At 45.7% G+C, this 20,409-nt stretch overlaps 1 protein-coding gene across 1 annotated transcript in view; it reads left to right on the top strand.

Moving 5' to 3' along the window:
- The window catches only part of CPLX1 (complexin 1), a 212,214-nt gene that overhangs the window by 102,841 nt on the left and 88,964 nt on the right, over positions 1-20,409 (top strand). Inside the window, exon 3 of the mRNA XM_032774702.2 lies at positions 15,775-15,950. Within this exon, the coding sequence (XP_032630593.1) occupies positions 15,775-15,950 (176 nt within the window). The remainder of the gene's footprint in view (positions 1-15,774; positions 15,951-20,409) is intronic.

The raw sequence follows: 20,409 nt of genomic DNA, 5'->3' as shown, positions 1-20,409 counted from the left end.
ATTTTTGATTAACTAGGCCTGCGTCTTGTTTAGCTTCCTCTTCCCATTCACTTGATAGATGATAATGACAAGGAGGCTAATATGGCTGCTAAAAGAACAGCCCAAATTCCTGTTTTGCAAGCACACTGAAGCCAACAGAGGGGCAAGAGAGGTGGATTTAGGCCACTACGTTCAAATCTTAAAACTTCTTACAAGGGGTTTATTTTGCAGAAGAATATGGCCATTTGCAGAGAAATGGGTTCCTGCACAGATCACTCATCATAATTTGTTTTGTTTCTAAAAGATCCTAAAAGCTCTGCTCCACTTTACTGACAAGTGGTCTGAAAACGGTGTCTTAATGCCTTAATTTGGACTAAATGGCTCCAGCACTAGGTCCAAGCCCGTAACACCTTTCTCCGTGAGTGGGTTTCAGTGGGATCCCTCATGGGATAAGGTGCTACTCAAACTGACTAAGGAATTAGAAGCTACCACATTTGTCCATAGGTCACAAAGCAGTTTACAAAGGAAGTAAGTTTCACGATTCCTGTTTTAGGGATGGGGAAACTGAGGCACAGAGCTGGGAAGTGATGTACCCCAGATCACACTGTGGGCTGATTACAGAGCTGGGAATAGAATGCAGGTTGCCTGATGCCCAGCCCAGTGCTCTAACCACTAGATCACACTACCTCCTGATATGCCTGTAAAAGTACACCTGAACATTTGCAATATTTAGCAGCAGTCCTAGAACGTAAAACTACTGGAAATACATTTTAATCTGAAATGTGCCGTATCTGAAGTCTTCTGTGCCAAGTTTCAACCTCGCGTTAACATTTTCAAGATTGATGTTTTAACCCCCTGAAAACCAGCGACGACAATACAACTAAAATACATTATATTTCAGGAGTGCAGCGTTCGAAAAGAGCTGCAGATTTAATTCTGGAGTCATCAGCAGAAACCACCGTTTGTTTATCTATTTAGTTATTCAAACTATAGTAGCACCTAGAAGCCTTGATTAAATCTGGGCTCTGTTGGGCTAGGTGCCGACGCAGAGTGAATGACAGCCCCTGTCCCAAAGAGACTGCAGTCTAGAAGACGAGATGTGACAGGCGGGTAAGATAAACGAGCAGGCTGTGGGGAAGGAAGATGAAGTAACAATAATAACTGCATGTTGCCATCTTGACCGGCGGCAGGCACGGTTCGGAGCCGTGAGTGACCTCATTGATAATTGAGAAATCCTCCCTCGAGCTTCTTGAGCTTTTGTAATGATGGGTCGATGGGGCCTTTGACCCGCAGTGCAAAGGGATGAGGTTCACATGGTCTTCGGTAAAAGCAGGAAAGTTCCCATGGGAAGGAGCTGGAGCTGCTGGAGGGCGGCCTTTGGAACTCAAAGCTCAATCTGTAAGCCAGCCCCTCTCACACGTCTGATACTGGAGGTCATTCATTAAAGAAACCTTTGAATGCCTTGACATTAACCGAAGGGGTGAAAACCCTGTGTATTCATTTATAAACAGATCACGAACTCTCTATCACAAGAGCCTGAATAGCCCATGGACAGGTGTGGTAGGCTATTTGGCTCTGAATACATACATATATATATTATCTTTTGGAGTAAACCCATTGGTGAGCATAGGAGTATCCCTCTCAGGTGAGGGCTGTAGCCAGTAAACTCAGTCCTTTCTCTTTCCTGGCTATACTGGAGCTGTGTGGGTAATTTCAAATGCATGGGGAGGTTACAGGTGCCTTGGCATCATTTATGGACTAATGTGGAGATGTTGGCTTTTCACTCCTGACGGCGTTGCTGACTTTCCCTGCCAAAGCTGCCCCCTTGGTGTAGCTGGTTTTGCACGGATGGAGGAGCTGAGGGTTAACATTGGAATGCAGTGTCTTGCCTTGCTTAAGTCTTGGCCTGAATGGCGTGCATGTCATCAGCTCTGCTAGGAGGCCCTGGTGTATTGTGAGAGAGTTTAGATGAAAACTAACACCAGAAAAGAAGAGCCAAACGCAAAAGTTCAGACTGGGAGAGTGTAGCAGAGCACTGACTCACTGGTGCAGCGCCTCCTGCTGGTCAGTCCGGGAATTAGCTCATCCAGCTCAGGAGCGCCCTCCTCTGGCCAGTTTCTCCCTGCCCTTACCTGAACCTCTGCAGTCCCCTTATCTCCACCATGTGTAGGCCCCACGTCCCTCCCTGACCATGGTGCCCCTTACTTTGGGTGCTGCCCCTCACCCAGGGAACCCCACTCCCCTTAGCCCACCTCACCTCAGTGACCCACTGCCAGTTCTCATCTAGATCCTTTACTCAGGGGCAAACTGCAGTCTGCGATGGCCACTCATCATTGGCTAGGGTGTTGGACCTGCTGCCTTTCCCTGCAGCCCCAGTATCTCCTTAGGCCTTCCTGTCAGCCCTCAGCCTGGGAGGTCGCCAGGCCTGAGCTCCCCAGCTCAGCCTGCCCCTTCCCCAGCACTGCTCTGCTCTGCTGACGGTACCTTGTGCTCCCATGCAGCCTGGTCCTTCTCACCCCAAGGCTGGAGTGAGACTGCCTGCCTCCTAGCTCACAGCCCTCTTTATACCAGCCCTACCAGGCCCTGATTGGCTGCTACCTGCTGTCCCCTGATTGGCTCCTTGTGGCAGCCCTTTCCCAGAGCTGGTTTTAACCCCTTTCTCCCCAGAGCAGGGCGCTCGCCCTGCTACAGAGAGAAACCTATGAGTAGGAATGGGTCACAGAAGCTACACCTACAGTACGAGCCAGGGGTGTGATTCCTCTGCCTATTTATACATACTCACGCTGGCTCTCGTTGAACTACCGTGAGTATAAATAGCAGTGTCACCCCAGTAACAGCAACGGAGGCCCGGCTGAGCCGAGCTGAGTATAAAACCTGATGGAAACCGGTGTGTACGTAGTTGGCATGGTGAAGCTGTGCCTTTGCTGCTGCTCCCCATGCTACTGTGGCTACCCAGCTATTGATACTCGTGCTAGCTCGGTGAGCACTAGTGTGAGCACAAGCAAAGGAACCAAACCCCTAGAAAGACAATAGGAGCAGAGAGAAAAGACAGGCAGAGACTTCCTGGGTCACTCAGTCCAGTCCCCTGCTAACCCAGCCAAGCCGCTCACAAATTTATCCTGCTCCATCTTAAAGCCAGGTAAGTTTGCCCCCACTACTTCTGTTGGAGCTGTTTCAAAACCTGCCTCCTTTGATGGTTAAAAACTTTCTTCTAATTGCCAGTCTCAATGTATTCGGGGCCAACCTAGCCCGATTTCTTCTTGTGCCAAGATTGTTTCTTAGATTAAATAGCTCTTCTTCCTCCCTGGGGTTTACCCCTGGGATGGATCACCTCTCAGCCTTCACTTTGGAGAACTAAAGAAGCCTAGGTGGGTTGCAGGAGAATACAGATGAAAAATAACACCATAGAAAAGGATCAAATAGAAAGGTTCAGATCAGGGGAAAATTTAGAGGTGGGAATGTGTCACAAAGACCAGGAACAAATAGGAGCACAGGGAAGAGAAACGAAACACAATCAGAAACAGGAGGAAACAAAGAATCTGCCATCTCTTGCTGCTTCTCATGCCACTGGAATAAAGCAAGAGAGAAGGGCACATCTGACAGTGCAATGCCCCCCTCTATAACCTTCCGATTGGCCCAAAACTCGCACTCCTTGCGTGGCCTCCATGTGCACGGCCTATATAATTAAGCAACTGAGACGCACACTCTGGTTCGCTTTATTTTAAATGATCAGTTTCTCTGATGACCATTAATAACATAGAATCATAGAATCGTAGGACTGGAAGAGACCTCAAGAGGTCATCTAGTCCAGTCCTCTGTACTCATGGCAGGACTAACTGTTATCTAGACCATCCCTGACAGGTGTTTATCCAACCTGCTCTTAAAAACCTTCAGTGATGGAGATTCCACAACGTCCCTAAACAATTTGTTCCAGTGCTTAACCACCCTGACAGTTAGGAAGGTTTTCCTAATGTCCAACCTAAACTTCCCTTTCTGCAATTTAAGCCCATTGCTTCTTGTCCTGTCCTCAGAGGTTAACAAGAACAATTTCTCACCCTCCTCCTTGTAACAAACTTTTAATTGTTCTCCTGTCCCCACTCAGTCTTCTCTCCTCCAGATTAAACCCAGTTTTTTCAATCTTCTCTCATAGGTCATGTTTTCTAGATCTTTAATCATTTTTGTTGCTCTTCTCTGGGACTTTCTTCAAGTTGTCCACATCCTTCCTGAAATGTGGCATCCAGAACTGGACGCAATATTCCAGCTGAGGCCTTATCAGTGTGGACTAGAATAGAAGAATTACTTCTCATGTCTTGCTTACAACACTGCTTCTAAAACGTCCAAGAATGATGTTTGCTTTTTTTTTGCAACAATGTTACTCTGTTGACCCATATTTAGTTTGTGATCCACTGTGATCCCCAGATCCCTTTCTGCAGTACTCCTTCCTAGGCAGTCATCTCCCATTTTGTATGTGTGCGACTGGGTATGGATCACTTGATGATTACCTATTCTGTTCACTCTATTGCACTGTCAACTGATACATACGTTTCTGGGTTTGGAGAGGAGATTTTTTGTTTGGGGTTTTTTGTTTTTGCCTTAATCTGGAGCACTCTGGTGCCAGAGGTGGGACACTTGTCTAAAAGGACCAGTGGCCTTACAGTGTATGGCTAATCCTATATTTTGTCAGTGAAGTCAAAGCTAATGAGAAGGAAGTGTTGCCACAGACAGAGAAGCTGTGAATGATACATGCATTCAGGAGACCAAGAGGGGGAGGCATGAAGTCATCAGCTCAGAGGACACATACAAAGTTTTCTTCTCCGTCATTGAGAGGAAATGGCAAAATACTAGCGAGACAAGGTGGGTGAGGGAATATCTTTTATTGGGCCAACTTCTGTTGGTGAGAGAGACAAGCTTTTGAGCTTACACACAGCCCTTCAGGATTGGGAAAGATAGAGTGTCACAGCTAAATACAAGGTGGGACAGAATACATAGTTAACACACAGATGTCGCTGTTAAGTTTCTCGTCAACAGAAGTTGGTCCAATGAAAGATCTGACCTCACCCACCTTGTCTCTCTAATATCCTGGAACCAACAGGGCTACGACACCACTGCATGTGGCAAAATACCGTCTGTTTCCTTGTTTTAAATGGATCCCTATTGTCTCATGAATTAAATCAGTCTGAAAACAAGAATCCCGTCTGCTATTCCCAAAGATCACAAAGTCTCAGCAATCCTCGCCATTAGAAGTTGAGACATGAGACTGATGCTGTTTAGCAGTGCAATGCCTCCACCCAAAATCAGACTGAGGAAACCAGTTCTTCCTATCTGATCTCTGCGAGGACAGAAAATGCAATGAAATATGGGAATTGACAGCAAACAAAACATGTTTCATCATAACACAAAAATTAAGAAATTTTAGAGATAGAAAGTATCAGAGGGGTAGCCGTGTTAGTCTGAATCTGTAAAAGCAGCAGAGAATCCTGTGGCACCTTATAGACTAACAGACGTTTTGGAGCATGAGCTTTCGTGGGTGAATACTACTTCGTCAGATGAATGTAGTGGAAAAATTCCAGGAGCAGTATATATATATGCTAGCAAGCAAGCTAGAGAATAACGAGGTTAGTTCAATCAGGAGGATGAGGCCCTGTTCTAGCAGTTGAGTGTGTGAAACAAGGGAGGAGAAACTGGTTCTGTGTTGGCAAGCCATTCACAGTCTTTGGTTCAACCCTGAGCTGATGGTGTCAAAATTTGCAGATGAATTGAACTCAGCAGTTTCTCTTTGAAGTCTGGTCCTGAGTGTTTTTTGCTGCGGATGGCCTCCTTAAGGTCTCGTATAGTGTGGCCAGGGAGGTTGAAGGTGCTCTCCTACAGTTTTTGTTATTGCCATTCCTGATATCTGATTTGTGTCCATTTATCCTTTTCCGTAGAGACTGTCCAGTTGGGCCAATGTACATAGCAAGGGGCATTGCGGCATATGATGGCCTATATTACATTGGTGGATGTGCAAGTGAATGAACCGGTGATGGTGTGGCTGATCTGGTTAGGTCCTGTGATGGTTGGTCACCGGTGTAGATATGTGGCAGAGTTGGCATCATGCTTTGTTGCATGGATTGGTTCCCTGAGTAGTACTATGGTGCGGTGTTGCAGTGCTGGTAGGAATACGTTTCAGGTTGGCAGGTTGTCTGTGGGCAAGGATTGCCTGCACCCAAGGCTGTGAAAGTGTGGGATCATTGTCCAGGATGGGTTGTAGATCCCTATGATGCGTTGGAGGGGTTTTAGCTGGGGTGTATGTGATGGCCAGTGAGTCCTGTTGGTTTCTTTTTGGGATTATATCTTGCAGATAGGAGGCTTCTGGTACACATCTGGCTCTGTTGATCTGTTTCCTTATTTCCTCGTGTGGGTATTGTAGAGATTTTGAGAATGCTTTGGTGGAGATTTGTAGGTGTGGTCTCTGTCTGAGGGGTCAGAGCAGATGCGGTTGTACCTCGTTGCTTGGCTGTAGACAATGATGCTGTGATGTGCCCGGGATGGAAGCTGGAGCATGAAGGTGCATAGTGGTCGGTAGGTTTTCGATATAGGGTGGTGTTAATGTGACCATCCCTTTAATTTGCACCGTGGTGTCTAAGAAAGTGACCTCCCGTGTAGATTTGTCCAGGCTGAGTTGATGGGGTAAGCTGTTGAAATGTGGTGGAATTTTTCCAGAGTTTCCTTCCCATGGGTCCAGATGATGAAGATGTCACAATGTAAGCGTAGGTAGAGAGAGGGTTCGTGAGTGGACAGGAGCTGAGAGCGTTGTTCCAGGTCAGCCATAAAAATATTGGCATATTGTGGGCCATGCGGGTGCCCATAGCAGTGCCACTGATCTGGAGATATGTATGTCATCAAATTGAAATAGTTGTGTGTGAGTATAAAGGCACAGAGCTCAGCAGCCAGTTGTGCTGTGGCATCAACAGATACAGAAACAGATCAACAGAGCCAGACGTGTACCAGAAGCCTCCTACTGCAAGACAAACTCCAAGAAAGAAACCAACATGACTCTGCTGGCATCACATACAGCCCCCAGCTAAAACCCCTCCAACGCATCATCAGGGATCTACAACCCCTCCTTGACAATGATCCCACACTCACAGGCCTTGGGTGGCAGGCCATCCTTGCCCACAGACAACCTGCCAACCTGAAACGTATTCTCACCAGCACTGCATAGTAGCTCTAGTCAGGAACCAATCCATGCAAAAAACCACGATGCCAACTCTTGCCTCATATCTACACCGGTGACACATCACAGGACCTAACCAGATCAGCCACACCATCACCGGTTCATTCACCTGCACATCCACCAATGTAATATAGGCCATCATATGCCAGCAATGCCCTCTGCTATGTACATCGGCCAAACTGACATCTCCACGGAAAAGGATAATGGACACAAATCAGATATCAGGAATGGCAACACAAAAACCTGTAGGAGAGCACTTCAACCTCCCTGGCCACCACTATAGCAGACCTTAAGGAGGCGCATCCTGCAGCAAAAAAAACTTCAGGACCAGACTTCAAAGAGAAACTGCTGAGCTTCAATTCATTGCAATTTGACACATCATCTCAGGTTTGAACAAAGACTGTGAATGGCTTGCCAATTACAGAACCAGTTTCTCCTCCCTTGGTTTTCACACCTCTACTGCTAGAACAGGGCCTCATCCTCCCTGATTGAACTAACCTCGTTATCTCTAGCTTGCTTGCTAGCGTATATATACCTGCCTCTGGAAATTTCCACTACCTGCGTCTGACGAAGTGGGTATTCACCCACGAAAGCTCATGCTCCAAAACATCTGTTAGTCTATAAGGTGCCACAGGATTCTCTGCTGCTTTCAGAGATAGAAAAGATCTCTTTAGGTCACCGAGCCCATCCTCCAGAGACCAATTCAGGACAGTTCCCTTAACAGGATAGTCCCATCTACCTATTTTCAAGCCTGCTTGTTAAGTATCTCAACACCACTACCCTATCCCACAGTCCTAATAGATCTCACTGCCTGAAGTTTTTCCTCCTATTCAATCTAAATGTTGCCACAGGAGACAAATGTAACAGTATTTTCCACTTGTACGAGAGAGCCAATTTCTATGGCAATTTCATAAGAGAACACTGCGAGTCTGGAAATCTGTGGATGTCAAACTTAGTTTACAGGGAATCATTTATGAAAATCAGCTACTGCAGAAAGGAAAGAAGTTTCAATTTCTTTCAAACCACAAAATCCAGGAGTCAGATCAGGTTGATTTACCCCAGCTGTGGATCTGGCCCTATATCTCTTTTTTCTGGTGTAATGTTTTGATCTAGAATGTCTGAAACTTGCTAACAAGTATGAATGAATAGGGTTTTGTGGTGTCTACACAAACACTTACCTCACATGTGTTTGGAGGTAGAAGGGAAGTCCCTTATGAGGATGTGGTGTCCATTATTGCCAGTGCAAATGTACCACGTGGGGGTTAGGGTATGACTGCAGAGGTATCTCATAACAAATTATTTCCTTGCTTTCAATGGCTTGTGTTGGGAGACATTGTCATACTTAAACCGGATTAATCTCTTTAAAGCAAATAAGTTAATTGGCTTTGTATCCAGACCTAGATTTAAACCTACACTTAGATGCAGGTGTAGATCTGCTGGTTAGCAAAGTTGTTGTCAAATGATGAGTTACTAGATCCACACTATTGGTTGAATCTTGCTCATTTTACACTAGGAGCCCCGCCAATTTCCCGTGAACAAGGCAAGGGGGTCAGAGGTCCGTGTTTTCATTTATTCCTGAGAATTAAAGGGAGGGTGGAAAATTATCACATACATTTTTGCAAGGCAACTGAGCATAGTATTATGTACGGAAGTGTCTCTTTGGCTTGGTAACAGAGAAACGTGGTGTCACGACAGTCAGAAAGAATTGTTTGGAAGTATTTGTGGAACTTATGGGTAATTTGGCAAGATACAAAAGCGAGGAATGAATTAATCTGATAAGGAAACATAACTGATTCCTCTGTATATTTTTCCTGTTTAGTGGCATTTGCATAAGAAAGCCCTTTGTGCATTGAAGTCTCAAAATAAATATGGCCTTGGCTTTCCTGGCAAATGAGCAAGTGGTAAATGAAGATTTCTCCTTCCCCACTCCCCTAAGAAAGCAGTTCCCATAATTATTCCTACAGTCTTTTTCATTAGCTTCAGCTTCCTGGTATTGAATGAATACTTTTTAACAATACTGTCAGTGGTATGTAAAAAGCTGGTTTAGATGTGAAATCAAGCTGAGTCAGTGTAGAAAGAGGGCAGTTCTGAAGATACCTTGCAAAGAGAAGTGACCCTTTGACTTCTCCAGGCCTTCTCCATCAAAGTACTCTAAGATTAGCTTCAGGAGTTCAGATGATGAGATCAAAATCATGCTGTGACTCAGAAACTCAGAGACATCAGGTTGTCCCTTCTGTTAGTTTTAAATAAGGCTCTGATACAAATAGAATGATCAAAAAGCCAGTTCTTAGGCTCTCTATAGTGTAGCAAAATGTTAACATCTTTTGTGGATATTAAGGTTTTTGCCACTAGGTGGTAGCGCGTTTTGAGAGTAGCTCATTAACATTTCATAACTTTCAGACCAAATTTTCAAACACTGGCTCTGAAAATTTGGTCAGAAAGTTATGAAATATCTATGAGCTATTCTCAGAATGAACTACCAACCAGAGCCATAAATTGCATCCTTAGAATCAACTCGTCATTTAAACTGCACAAAGGCACGTGTAAATTGTCGTCTGGGGGTACTTCTGCAAGCCATTTTCAGATGGGAAAATGCAAACAAGTCTCCCTGCACACTCAGCACTCAGATGTAAGCTCTATGCATTCGCCTTGTGCCCACACAAGCACTGCTGGAACAAATCACTCATCACTGACAAGGTGCCCCTTCTAGTCCATGTCATTTATACCGTATGGAACTGTCCAGCTCTCTTTGCTTAGAACATTATTTCTAACATATTTCTGTTGCTTTCTCCCCCTGCAAATCTCAAAATCCACCGTTTGCCATAGTCCACTCATCAAGTCCCCGAAGCATAAATATGTCAGTAAAATTTATAAGAAATTAACTCGGGCCCTTATTCAGCAAGTTAGTCCAGCAGGTACCCAACTTTAAGCACAAGAACTGCATTGGCTTCAGTAGGATTACTGATGTGCTCAAAGTTAGGCATATGTGGGGGTACCTTGTTGAATCATGGTGCCTGAGTGAAAGAAGTCCATTGCAGCCAATGAAAAGGCTCCCCTAGACTTTTGGGTCAGGCCCCTGATGCCTTGCCACCTTACTTAATGAAATCCTCCCCTAACCAATTTTTTTCTCATGCTATTTTCCCCAGTGATGTGTCTTTATCGTTCTCAAGGCAGATCCTTAGGGCAGGAATGTAGCTATGGTGTGTGACATATAGGAGGTCAGACTAGAGATCATCGCTTGGTTCCATCTGGCTTTAAGATCTATTGATGTTCTGCATCTTCCCATGGTGCTACATACAGCAATTAAATAATGACTGAAAGCAGCCCACTGGATTACAGTTAGGTAGGAAAAATGGTTTATATCAAACTGCCTCATAAATGGTGATACAACACAATGATGGTTGGACAATGAATATTAATCCCAACATGAATAAAATGTCAGTATGATGCATCACAGGAAGTCCCAGGGGACAATAACTAAAAAGCCCAACGTCAATGATTTTACTGGGCAGTGACCACCTCGAGGTCTACTTCTCTTGGCTTTTAAACATGAACTCAGGCCTGGTCTACACTGGGAGGGTGGGAGGATTGATCTAAGTTACACAACTTCAGCTCCATGAACAATGTAGCTGAAGTTGACGTACTTAGATCCACTTACCGTGGTGTCTTCACCGCGGTGAGTCAACTGCTGCCACTCCCCCATTGACTCTGCCTGTGCCTCTCGTGGTGTTGGAGTACAGGAGTTGACAGGAGAGCACTCAGGATTGATTTATCTCGTCTAGTCTAGATGTGGTAGTGTAGATATACCCTCAGAGTAAGGAATCCTAGTGTCACACAAATGGGAGATGAGAATTGTTCTCCAGAAGACGCATGGACGATGTCATAGCGTTTAAGGCCAGAAGGAACCACCAGATAATCCAGTCTGACCCCTAAACATCACAGGCCCCCAGCGCCCCCCAGCACCTGCACTCTAACTCAACAACCAAAGTAAGACCAAAGTATTTCAGCCCACGGGAGACTAGATTGTTATGTGCCACAGGCAGAGACTAGGAGAGACCCGAGGGTAAGGAACTGACTAAGTGAGATACACCCAGATAATCATTGCAAGTGATCCACACTCCATATTGCAGAGGAAGGCGAAATCCCCCAAGGTCCCTGCTAATCTGTCTTGAGGAAAATTCCTTCCCATCACCACATGTGACAGTTGTGTTAGACCTTGACCCCCTGATCAAGAACCCGCCAGCCAAGCACCTGAGAGAGAGAGAGAATGCTTGGTATGAACTCACAGCTGTGGCCCGCCCAGTGTCTCATCTCCAGCTGTGGTCATCCCTGATGCTTCAGAACAAGGAGACCCCAAAGCTCCCAGACTACATTGTGAGGGAAGGGAATCCCTTCCTAACCCCCTCCAGGCGGCAGGCTGAAGCCCTGAAGCATAAGCTTTAGAAACATAATTCATTAAAGCAGAGTCTCTTCCTGCTGTGACTGGTTTGCCTGTCTCTGTAGCACAAAGAGGCCTGAGACTAGCTGCTTATTTATTAATTATTATTATTATTATTTATTATTTATTACAATTTATCATCAGATCTAGGATGCCTAGTCATGGGCCAGGACCTGTTGTGCTATCCCCAGCTAGAGATTCCCTTATCACATGGGATTCCTCGTGGGCAAAGCATGACAGTAGCCAGTTCCTACCCCTGCAGATTCAACCAGCAGGGTCTTGCTTTCTTTCCCTAGAAGCTCCAGAAGGCAAGAGGGAAGAACTATCTACTCTTTCCTCCTACCTGTTACTGTAATTGCAAGTCTCAGTTGAACGTAAATTAATTCTTAGGAGTCCTGTCACCGAACTGCTAAAAAACCCAGCTAAAAGCTGCTATTCAGTGGCCAATAATAGTGAAAACTGAACTTTTGGAGGAGGAATGAAAGAGATATAAAAAAAACGTTTCCACACCAAAATGCGAGTTAAAATGTGACATGACATTGCTGCTTCTTGTACTACATTACATTCCCATCAATTAACAATGGTATCACAATACCACATTCAGAGTGATTAGAGAACGGCTTTGAATTCTCTGATGAGTTAAAAGGTTCGACAAGAACCCTGGGAACTAGGTTTCTTTCTTCAAGGTGTCCTTTATACTGAATTATTTTAGAATTAAATATCTATACAATTCAAAAAATCAGCCGTGCCTAGTGCAGAGTGGGGGTGGAAAGAGGCTGTCTAGTCTATTGCATACATAGCATGCCAGGTTGTGGCTGCATTATGACACAGTGCTGGCATACAAAGCAGTGCTGTCGGGCAATAGCCCTATCTCTTTTTCTGTTGCAGAATTCAGCTTCCTGAGTAACTAGTTCACTGAGGTCCAGGCAGCTCCAGCTGGAGATAAACTAAAGACAGATAACCTGACAGTGCACTGAATCTAAAACAGTGGAAATATTTCTGGGGAAATCAAGCTACTAAATATATATCACACTGGATTGTGAATGTATCGGCACAGGAGGGCTGCTTCAGAACTTCGCTGTATAATCAGCCCTGTGTATACCATCTTACCCTACCCCACCAAGTTCTAGCAAGCCAGAAGGCCTTGCTTGCATCTCAGTTGGCCACCTGCTCTTTAGACCTTGGGCTCCATCAAAGATGCAGCTCAGGACCCCTAAGTTGTCAGGCCTGGGAAAGGAAGGACTTCCCTATACCCTCTTCCACCCTGCTCAGGGGAAGACTGAATGTAGTATATGTGAATTTCTCAATAAGATTTGTTCTGTGTCAATAGAACACACAGGTCTCTTAGTGTTCATGGCAAATGCTGGGCAGGGACGTGTCATGCAGAATGTTGGGGGGGTGGGGGGAAGGACCACCAGAAAAAAAAACAAACCTGTGAACAATGACTGTACGGGACTAAAAACCCTTTGTACATCATTATTTTCCTCCGTATAATTAGAAGCACATGTAATAACTAGCTAAAAAACTCCACAGTTCTCAACTTTCATGGACTAGAGTGGTGAAACGATGCACCTTTTGGATGAGATTTGGGAGAATGCTCAGTGTAAGCTAGACACCTTTACTTAGCATGCTGGCAAAAGTCGAAGCCCAGAGAAATCCAAAATGGGCAGAGAAGAAACATGCAGGAAGAAATCAAAAGATCTCTCAAAAATATTTCTACAGTTACTAAGTCATTCTGCTGTGCCTGAGAACCTTCCTGTAGGTTGTGATTTAGAATGAAAGCCCTTGAGATACTGTCCAATTTATCCTCCATTTCTGAACCAAGCTGATCATGAGTTGTTCTGTAGTTTGTTGAAAGATTTCATAGCTTGGGACAAGTACCTTCCATTCTTATTCAAAGAATCAATTGATAGAAGAGTTTGCCATAAAGGACCATAAAAGCTGATTCTCCTACTTCACCCAGGACTAGAGGCCAAGATATCAGTGTCTGCGCATGAACTTTGTCACTTTCATATCATGTAGCGCTAGGTCAAGCGTCTGTTATGTTCTCCGCGTGCACAGAGAGAACTTAGATCAAAACATAAATACTCTGGCTGTAAGGTTGCAACATAACACAACTTTATTTCTTAGAAATCAGACTGATAACACACATGAGCTGAAGACAGAGAGAGAGGAAAAAGGCTGCTCCCGAAAGCAATGAGGCCCAATTCATCCCGCTTTGTTTTAAGCTGGCTCTTACCAGAGTCCTCTGATTGTAGCTTCACTCAAGAGCCCCCTCACCTGCGGGCAGGACCAGGAAGCCCATTGCCACACACATACTCTTAAAGTGATAGCTTGTAATTCCAACCCAGTCCACACTATGCCACAGGAGGTGGAGTAGTACGTTACAGCCCAGCCCAAGGAATCATAGCATCGTAGGACTGGAAGGGACCTCGAGAGGTCAGCTAGTCCAGTCCCCTGCCCTCATGGCAGGACTAAGTATTATCTAGACCATCCATCAAGGAAGGGAAAGCCTGTAGCAGGGCAGGGAACCAAAAAGTCACAGTCAGCTTCTTGCTTTCCCCTTGCTCCAGGGAGAGAGCGCTTCTTGCTAGTGCAGATTGCTTCCCTATCTGTGCCCATTCTGGAGCAGGGGCCAGGACACACTGTGGGGTGGAGCGTCTGTGCCTTTTGCCTGCCCACTCCCTGGTCAGCAGAGAGGAGTCGGAGTCTGGCAGTGGCTGTTCTGCATGCCTGCGTGGGTGCCAGCAACGCAGGTGAACCCCGCATGCTCCCTTACTGCCCTGGCAGCCTGTAGAGCAGGGGTCTGTGTGTTCAGACTGATCGGCATACCTGTGGCATGGCTCAGTCCTGTAGATATTAGTGGGGCTGTAATGAAGCATTGCAGCAAATACCCACCCGACAGCCCCAAAGGATCAACACCGTGCCATGGTTATAGGTGTCTCCGGCCTAGACTGTGAATGGCTCAAATGCAGCTATGGGGGGACAGCAGAGTGCATGAGAGAAGCCTCCCTCCAGCATGGCTGGGCAAGGGCCACACACGAGAGTGGAGAGTTGGCTCCAGAGAGCACCATGCCTAGGAGTTGGAGACCAAAAGGTGGACAAGGAGCAGGCAGGGTTGTGGCCCTGCCCGCCCCAGCATATCGAGTGGGGCCAATGCACTCTGTGCGATCCCCCTGGGTGGGGTGGAGCAGGTGCCCTCTGGACATAAGGAGCAGCCCAGAGATACTGTTGGCACAAATCTGTCTGGTGCTGCTTCTAGGGAGGCCTCACTCTGCCAAGTCCCCTGCCCGGGGCCATGGCCTCTCAGCCACTATCTAGCCCTGCTCGTCTATAGGGTTACGGCGCTGGGGCTATGTATGAACTCACCCCACTGCCAGAGTGCTCCTTCGGACTGGGATACTAATCTTTGCATTCAGGATTTTCTCACTCTGCTCTTGTATCATTTCCCTCGCCGCACCTGTTAAATTTCAGAGCCGCTAGTGTGCCGCGCAGCAGGCCAATTAACTGTCCTGCTACAGGAGCGTACACCCAAAGGTCAAGAGCCACCCCCCTGTTTCCATCAACTAGGCACTTAAATGGCGCTCTTTACATTTGCCTCCATGCTTCATCTCACAGCTGCCGGGTAACCACATCAAACGGGTCAAACCCGCAGTCACCGGCTGCAAGCTGGGGACTGGCAGAAGTTTGCATGTGTATTTTTTGGCCTGTTTTGCTGTTTCCTTTGCTAAGTGCTGACCTTTTCCTGCCTTTGAGCTTGGCTCACCTCCCTGTGTCCGATGGAAAAGCCTTCCCAGAGGAAGTGGGATGGGCTCCTACTGTCAGCTAGTGAACATGCAGGAACAGAAGTTTTGTAAAGGAACAGCTCAGTGCAATGAAATCCCCTCTCTACTCACAGGACTGCAGGCTGGGACCTTGCTGCTTTAGCCAACTACCTAGGAGAGTGGGGTTGGGGGAAACTCCCACTGATGAAACAGGAAGTAATGGAGGAGTGGAGCATGGCTCCATCCCAGAATATCCTGGGCAGCCCACTTAACCGCCATTATGGCCCCTTTACTAAAGAAAGGGCCGGCTTGTATTTCCTTGTCCCTTAATCTGTTCTTCCTAACATGCACGCTGTCTCCTTCTTGTGTATTTTCTTTAGGGGCTACCAAAGACATGGGGAAGATGTTGGGAGGAGATGAAGAGAAAGATCCTGATGCTGCCAAGAAGGAAGAGGAACGACAAGAAGCCCTGAGGCAGGAAGAGGAGGAAAGAAAAGCCAAATATGCAAAGATGGAGGCTGAAAGGGAGGTGATGCGACAAGGGATTCGTGACAAGGTAGGTGTTGCTTTCAGAGCATGCTGTGCGAACCAGTGTGTGCCCATCCTAACAGGGAGCTGGTACTTTATGCTGATTAGGGGCGAGTTTGGTGAGTGATCAGGAAGCACCAGGTAAGTGCTTTGCTGCACTGAACATTTAAGTTTGTACTCGTGCCCTGAGCCTTCTCCTGGCTAAACCTGCCTCATGCATTGTGATGCCAGAATGGGAATTCTGGATGGATGGAAGTGGATGGTCAGCATTTTGTACATTGCTCATTAATCAGTACAAACATAACCGAAACATACCATGACCTTTCCCATCCCTACCCTCGCGCCGTTTGACTCTCCAAGGTCATATAATTGGTTTATATAAAATACTGTCATCCAATGCGTTTTTCTTCTAAGAAAGTCCAAATATCTTCTGTGATTCAATGCATTGTTTCCAGGATTTCCCAAATGCTTATGGATGAAAAGAAACAACTCATTTCTACTTTCCATGTTTGTTAGTATGACACAGATCACTGGGGAACCAATTTGTCTGATGGAACAGTAAAATAAGAGAGATTCACTTAACACCTGCAAGAATTAAATATCAGGAAACATTGTCCTAGCCTTCTTTGCACTGATGTTAACAGGAAATCCAGGTGCAGAGCCTGATGAATAAAGTAACACAGTAATTTTGAGAATTGTAAGCAAAGTGATTTGGAAAAAAAAGTACAAATCCAAGCATTGCCAGGGACATTGATGTAACTTAATATGACTGGAAACAGATGTGGCAGTGTATCAGCCCTTATGGCCCTGTGTGGAGGTGTAGAGCAGTTTTGCTGACTCACTGTGGTAACCAGATCAAGAAGGTCTCATTAGAACAACCTCCAAAATCTAAAAGCCTGAGTGGCTCTCAGAGGTGAGAAAAATAGCAGAAGGAACAGGAAGTCCTGCAGGGAGACATCCTGGCATTGAACAGACCTGAGAGGACTCTTGGACAATAGTCTGTGGAAGAGTCTGCAAGTACAGTTGTGCACAAGGGCTTTGTTACTTACATTGCATGTCCAAAGGTAAAGGGTAACAGCAGATCCGAGGAAAGAAGGGGTTGAGTTTCAGACAAGATCTTATTGCACGGTGGTGGGGACGGGATCAATTCTCAGAATATATTCAGGTGACCAGTGTCGGGATAGGGTCAATCAGACTGGGGCTCTTGAGTGAGATGATGGTGCTGACTGTCAGAATTGGTGCTTGCCCAGTATCTACCTCTACGCAGGTTATGATGACCTCCGAAAGAGACAAGGAGAGAATTTAAATCCTAGCACAAAACATGGAGAATCGGGGTATAAAGAAAATGGTTATAGACCGTGATGTAGGGACTCTGGTGTAGTGGTCAGAGCAGGAGTCGGGTCTAGTGGGCAGAGCAGCATCCAGGTTGTGGAATGAAGCCAATGGTTAGCACCAGAGTCAACAGTCGGTTACCAGAGCCAGGGGTCAAATCAGAGTCATAACCAGGAATTGAAGCTGAGGGTTGGAGCTAAGGTCAGATACCAAATGCCAGAGCTGAGGATATGGCCAGAGTCAGGGTCCAAAGTCAGAGGCTGGGGTTGGAGCCAGGACTGGTAACTGATAGTTGGAAGCAAGGCATAAGGGCAGGAACTGGAGGAGAGGCAAGGATCAAGCATGGAGCAGGAGCAGGAATCAGGAACAGGGTAGAGTGCAGGAAACAGGATCCAATGTAACCACAACAGGAAGTCACCTTGTTGCTCAGACTAACTTCCTGTGCCGCCTCCTGTCTTAAATAGTGTGGTTGAAACAATTGGTGGAGCCGGGAAATCCTCCAATGAGGCTCCAGTGGATGGTACCTTGGCTGGGGCCCACCAGGTTTTGGCAGACATTGGGTGGAGGCTAGAATACAGTGGCTATCTAGGAACTCCCAGGCCTGGGTTAAAGATCTGGGACATTCAAATTGGGTCAACAATTCCAAACTGATCATGAAGATTCGGGAAAGGGATGCCATGTGAGTACAGTGGAGTCGCATAATAGGCACATTTAACTTATGCGATTTTAACTATACATGCTTGGCAAAACAAACAAACAAACAAAAGAGAAAAATAACAATTTAAATACTGTACCTGTAGTGCAGGCGATTCTTCCTGACATTCCACTCAATGAGCGTTTGACTATTTGCGATTTTCGCCTTATACACTGACTTCAGAACTTAACCCCCGGGTAAGATGCAACTCCCCTGTAGATTGTTCTTGTGCCCCAGGTGTGAGTTCAGATAAAATACCAGTTTTCAAGGAGAATAGTCAATAATAAAATTGAGGGATTTCATTCTAAGAAAAAATGCTATTGAAAGGAGATTGTCTCCTTGTGATAGTGGTAGGTAGAACATTCGTTAATGGGGACGATAGGAAGCTGTGCTTTGCTGGATTGGTTCTCTAGCCAATGCCAGTGGGCTGTTTTAAATATAAGGGGGATACAGTGAGTAACACATTTCTTAATAGGAGACAAATGAACCCCCAGCACATAAGAAGGGTCAGACTAATGGTCCATTTAGCCCAGTATCCTGTCATCTGTCAATGGCCAGTGCCAGGTGCTTCAGAGGGAATGAACAGAACATGGAAATTGAGTGACCCATCCTCTGTCTTCAAGTCCCAGCTTCCGGCAGTCAGAGGTTTAGGGACACCCAGAGCATGGGGTTGGGTCCCTGACCATCTTGGCTAATAGCCATTATGAGCATAGCCTCTCTCAACTTATCTAATTCTTTTTTTAACCCCATTATACTTTTGCCCTTCACAACATTCTCTGGCAACCAGTTCCACAGGTTGGCTGTGTGTTCTGTGAAGAAGTCCTGTCTTATGTTAGTTTTAAACCTGCTGCCTGTTAATTTCATTGGGTGACCCCAGGTTCTTGTGCTATGTGACAGGGTAAATAACACTTCCTTATTCACTTTCCTGTCACTGCTCTTGATTTTATAGACCTCTGTCATATCTCCCCTTAGTCATATCTTTTCTCAGCTGAACAGTCCCAGTCATTTTAATCTCTTCTCATATGGAAGCTTTTCCATACCTGGAATCATTTTTGTTGTCCTCTACTTTTTCCAGTTCTAATGTACCTTTTTTGAGCTATGGTGACCAGAACTGGACACTGTATTCAAGGTGTGGGTGTACTGTGGATTTATAAAATGGCAATATGATATTTTCTGTCTTATCTATTCCTTTCCTAATCATCCTGACATGGTTCGCTTTTTTGACTGTTGCTGCACATTGAGCAGATGTTTTCAGAGAACTTCCCCCAATGACTCCAAGATCTCTCTCTTGAGTGGTAACAACTAATTTAGACCCCATCGTTTTGTGTGTATAGTTGGGATTATGTTTTCCAGTGTGCGTTACTATTCACTGTCATCTGCCATGTGGTCAACCGGTTTTGTGAGATTCCTTTGTAACTCTTCGCTGTTTGCTTTGGTCTTAACTATCTTGAGTAAATTGGATTGTCTGCAAATTTTGCCACCTCACGGTTTACCCTCTTTTCCAGCGCATTTCTGAATATGTTAAACAACACTGGTCCCTGTACAGACCCTTGGGGGACCCTCACTATTTATCTCTCTCCATAATGAAAACAGACCATTTATTCCTACCCTTTGTCTCCCATCTTTTAACCAGTTACTGATCCATGAAGGGTCCTTCCCTCTTATCCCATGACAGCTGACTTTGTGTAAGAGCCTTTGGTGAGGGACTTTGTCAAACGCTTTTTGAAAGTCCAAGCATGGTGTTTCCACTGGATCCCCCTTCTCCACATGCTTGTTGACACCCTCAAAGAATTCTAAGAGCTTGTTGGGGCATTATTTCCCTTTACATAAGCCCCACATTGACTCTTCCCCAACAGATTGTGTTCATCTAAGTGTCTGATTATTCTCTTCTTTACTATAGTTTCAACCAATTTATGTGGTACTGTGGTTATGCTTACTGACCTGTGATTGCCAGGATCATCTTTGGAGCCTTTTTTAAAGATTGGTGTTACATTAGCTACCCTCCAGTCGTCTGGTACAGAGGCTAATTTAAGCAATAGGTTGCATACCATAGTTAGTGGTTCTACAGTTTCATGTCTGAGTTCCTTAAGAACTCTTGGGTGAATACCATCTGATCCTTTAGTTTATCAATTTGTTCCAAAAGCTCCTTTGCTGACAGTTCCTCAGATTTGTCACCTAAAAAGAATGGCAGAGGTATGGGAATCTCCCTCCCAGTCTCTGCATGAAGACTGATACAAAGAATTAATTTAGCTTCTCTGCAACAGCCTTGCCTATGTTGAGTTGCTAACAGGGGAGTTTCAGTGGGAGTTTCCAGGGGGAGGTTGCAGGGGAGACTAAAGCAGAGAAACCAACAAGCCAGAAGAGGGAAGGGGCAGGGGTCTGCCAGCAGCCCAGGCCTTGTTGGTGGCCTGTGGTGCGGTGTGAGGCTTGGACTGCCAGGCACAGAGTTGGAAGGGCATGA

Source organism: Chelonoidis abingdonii, chromosome 6, assembly GCF_003597395.2.
Source record: "Chelonoidis abingdonii isolate Lonesome George chromosome 6, CheloAbing_2.0, whole genome shotgun sequence".
NCBI lineage: Eukaryota > Metazoa > Chordata > Testudines > Testudinidae > Chelonoidis > Chelonoidis abingdonii.
Note: the sequence above shows the minus strand (reverse complement) of the source record. Positions and strands in the feature narration are given on the sequence as shown.